Source organism: Condylura cristata, unplaced genomic scaffold, assembly GCF_000260355.1.
Source record: "Condylura cristata isolate star-nosed mole 26May11 unplaced genomic scaffold, ConCri1.0 scaffold00026, whole genome shotgun sequence".
NCBI classification, from domain to species: domain Eukaryota; kingdom Metazoa; phylum Chordata; class Mammalia; order Eulipotyphla; family Talpidae; genus Condylura; species Condylura cristata.
In genome coordinates this window covers 19,968,931-19,973,149 of record NW_004567127.1, presented here as the reverse complement: position 1 = coordinate 19,973,149, position 4,219 = coordinate 19,968,931, and the positions used below count along the sequence as shown (strand labels likewise).

The window sequence follows — 4,219 nt, the reverse complement described above, 5'->3', positions numbered from 1 at the left end:
AATAGCTGAAAGAAACAACCTAATGTCCCACCTTAAAGAATTGGGAAAAGAACAAAAAAATAACCCAAAAGCCAGCAGAAGACAAGAAATAATAAAAGTCAAATCAAAATCAAGCCTCACTGTGTTTAATCACCTAATCTGTCACACACAAATCTACATCTTAATCTATTTCTCTGCTGAGCGACAAACACTACTTTTCAATTGTCAGCTGCATCTTAAAAGTAAACATATTCTCCTATAGCAAACTATCTTCTCCACTTAAGGTGCGCTTTCTTTTTAGGGCAGATTATCCTGTCAGAGGATGACTGTGATGCCTTACTTTCTCTCACTCTCCCATAATCAATCAGTTTCCTCTAAGTAGTAGAGAACAGGTGCTAACCAGAAGCAGAGATGAGTAGGTTAGATCTCTGATACCAGGTGAACAGGTCTGAATCAGATAAAAGTACTTCTATGCAAGTTACTTACTTTTCAGTAACTATTTCCTTATTTACAAAGTAAATTCAATAGTTGTACTGTTGGCTTGGAGGGGGCTGGGTTCAGAGTGGTATTCTTGGGTAAACCTCTAAGAACTTTCAAAGCTCCCCTTTAAGTGGTACATGCTGAGATTCCCACGAAGCAGACACATTTATAAGAGTTATATCCAAAAGGGCAGGTTTATTATACAGGAGGGAAGAAAAGGATGCTTGCACAGACACGTGGATAGAAAAGCTGCCTGCATAATCACAGGGGGCAGCATTGGGAGGAGAGCTTCCTTTGCTGCTTGGTAAAGCAAGGTTGGTGAAGAGGAGCACAGCCCCCTTGCCAGTGTAGAAAGTGCAGAGAATCATCTTCTTTTTGGGAGGGGCTTGTTCCTTTGTAGGACAGTTTGCTGCTGTTTGATTACTTCTAGCGTGAGTGCCTATGGATGTTTTTCTATACATAGTGATTTGAAAGGAACAGTGTTTTTTTTTTTTTCCAATGGCACTCAATCTCCAAGTCCCCACCTCCAGTCTTGGTCTGGACCTGAGTTTGAGCCTCAGGATACTTTATTTTTGTATACCTTATTTAATGACTATGTTTATTTCTACCCCTACCTCCAACTTCTGGTCTTGAGATGCCTCTTTCCCAAATTTTCTACTTTTAGCCTTTTCCATCAGCTGTACCTATTTTATGGGTACTGGGGAGGCTAAATAAGTTGGCAGATACAAGGCATTTAAGACAGCATTCAGCTCACAGTAAATACTTAATATTTAACTATTATTAGTTGTAGTATTAGTTAGAAGTACCCTTACAGGTTAAAGGCTCTCCCTGGTGGCACAACAGGTTAAAGCATCACATTATGAAGCTCTCCAAAGCCACTGCAGCATGAATTCGATCCCAGCCATGGAGGTGACCCACATGGCATAGCAGACCTCTCTGACCCACCCGCTGCTCCCCTCAGCAGTGTACTTCGTCGATCTGCCTATTCTGCTCCCCGCTCTGTCTCTGGTGAAGCCTCTCGCCATCCCTGAGCTTCTGGCCTGTACCCCAGTTCTGTATACACAAATAAATACATTTTTAAAAAATAAATAAATAAATTTTTTTTAAAATAAAAAAGGATAAACCTTTGAACTATTGCCTAAGAAGTTCTCCAACAATGAGTGACTTTAAAGTTTTAGGATTCTTATACAATCAAGTTGCCCTGCATGACTAAATTATGCTATCACAAAGAAAATTTCTGTATAAATCAAAACTATAAATAATGTGTTCCTGAAAAATATCTTCTTTCATATAAGGTGAGTCCAAACCACAAAATTTGACAGTGTTACTAACACTGCTAGGAAAAAGATGTTCCTGGGTCCAAAGAGGTGGTTTCCCATTATAGAGAATGATTTCTCAGACTATGACACTGGCAAGTAAAAACATCCATCTCACACACCCCCCCATTTCTGAATTCATGCACATATTATACTGTTTCACTTAATAATAATTTTCAATAAATATCTGGCTGGAGGAAGAGAATGTGTTAATTACCAACGTATCTAGCTTACCTGATGGCGTTATTTCTCAGTGAAAAGTAATGATTTAAATGCAACTATTGATCCCTAACCAGAAACAATCAGCTCTTCTAATGAACTTTAACTATAGCACTTACTTAACTTACTCTTCCTCCTTATTGCTAGTTATTTAGAAGTTTCTTATCCATCATAAGCCCCTTAAAATATATACACGATTATTCCTCCTTGGTGGTTCAAGGGGTTAGACTGCAGCACTATGAAGCTATCTGCAGCCACTACAGCATGAGTTCAATCCCCAGCCAGGGAGGGGCCTCACATGGTTCAACAGACCTCTCCTGTGCTGCCCACTGTTCCCTTCAGCAGTGTATTTAGTCAGTCTGCCTGTTCTGTGCCCCAATTTGTCTTTGGTGAGTCCTCACTCCCCTTCCCCACATCTCTAGCCTGTACCTGAGTTCTTGTATGCATAAATAACTTTTTAAAAAAAAGTATGTAGGCCCTCCCTGGTGGCGCAGCGGGTTAAAACACAGCACTAAGAAGTCAAAGCCACTTCCGCATGAGTTCGATCCCCGCCTGCCCCAGAGGTGACCACATGGCGTGGCAGACCTCTCTGCCCGCTGCTTCCCTCAGCAGTGTACTTCGTCGATCTGCCTGTTCTGCTCCCCACTCTGTCTCTGGTGAATCCTCTCACCCTCCGCATCTCTGGCCTGTACCCCAGTTCTGTATGAATAAATAAATAAATCTTTAAAAAAAAAAAAGTATGTAAGTGATTATTCCTATTCTTTTTTGTATTCTACAATTTACTAGGGTGGAAATTTAAGTTGATCACTAGATGTTTTAATGAATAAATGAGTGAATAGCATAGCAGTTATTCTCTTCCTAAGACAAACTGAAAAGTATACACACAGGTTGTACTTACCTTATTTTGTTCATTTTGAATAATTTCTATTAGCTGGTCAACATGCCCTTCATCTATGCATTTTTGGCCTGCTAACTGAAATAGGCCAAAATCTTCTTCTTTAAAGTCTTGTTCTTCTAGTATTTGCTGGCAGAAACAAACAAAAATAAGAACATACACACAAAACAAATGCTTAGGAAAATAAAAATTTATTTTATCTCTGAAAAACAGAGAAAGTGTTTAAATTCTAGATAAACTGTATGTAAGCATATATGTGAGAATTAGGATTAATCTTGTTAATACTTTAATAAAAGAGCTAGAAATCCATTGTGCTAAAGAAATCTATACTAAGTATCAGTATTAAAATGTCAAAGGTTATTTAGACAAGTGTGTCACTTGGAAAAATAACCCAATCTGTTTTCTTGCACTCATGCTATTTATTCACAGATCATAAAAACCAAGGATTTAAAAAAAACATTTTGAGTGAAGGGAAGTGTAATTAAAAATATCTGTATCCTTCCATATTTGAAAAGGTATTTAACTTACAAAAAGAAAACAAAACTACTTACACATCTCTTTATTATGGATTGAAGTTCCTCCACAGCCATGCCTAGGTATTTTTTCTAGCTTTGAACTGAAATATATTAATATAAGACACACTTGTTAACTATCACTGAGGAGTAGGTTCAAGTTATTAGCTGTTTCATGCGGATGAATTATTAGTAGTAATTCATGAGAAAATGGAGTTTTTAAAACTGAAATGCTATTGCTAAAAGTATGTTAACCTACGGAATAAAAAACATTTTTCTAAAAACGTGGATCTTTTAAGTTTTCCGGGAGTATAGATTTGATGTAAAGAGTTTTGAAAGTAAAATAAATAATCTTGTAGAGCACTCACGAGCCAGCGCAAATGTGTAATAAAAAGGGCTTTAAAGCAGCAGCGCATTGCTTCGCTGAAAAAATTTTCCAAAAGGGCCAGAAATCGGTTCTAAACATCAGAGACATTTTAAATTTTTTTAATGTCTCACTTGACAAAAATCGGCGTGCATTTACAAGCCCTCCGCGCTGGTGTGACGGGGGCATTTCTCTGCCCGGGAAGCAGTCTGCAAAACGATCCACCCAGACAGTGAAATCACTAGATCGCACAGGGACGTGGCAACCGGCGGCCTCCAAGGCACACCTGGGGTTCCCGCAGCGCGCCGTTTCTCCCGGCAGAAGGCCCGATCCCAGACCTGCTGAGGGGCGCGGGCCCGCGGGTCCTCGAGCAGACGCGCTCCAAAGCCGATAAAGCCCCACCGCGCGTGCGGGCGGCCACCAAGGGAAGCCATTTCTCCAGCCGTCCGGCCGC

General features: G+C 39.8%; 1 protein-coding gene across 1 annotated transcript in view; it reads right to left on the bottom strand.

Moving 5' to 3' along the window:
* Nucleotides 1–3,506, bottom strand: part of GLMN (glomulin, FKBP associated protein) — a 37,904-nt gene extending 34,398 nt beyond the window's left edge. Inside the window, exons 1-2 of the mRNA XM_004689782.2 lie at nucleotides 3,441–3,506; nucleotides 2,893–3,018 (exon numbers count right to left, since the gene is read on the bottom strand). Of these exons, the coding sequence (XP_004689839.1) occupies nucleotides 2,893–3,018; nucleotides 3,441–3,479 (165 nt within the window). The 5' untranslated portion in view covers nucleotides 3,480–3,506. The remainder of the gene's footprint in view (nucleotides 1–2,892; nucleotides 3,019–3,440) is intronic.
* Nucleotides 3,507–4,219: the final 713 nt, after the last annotated feature.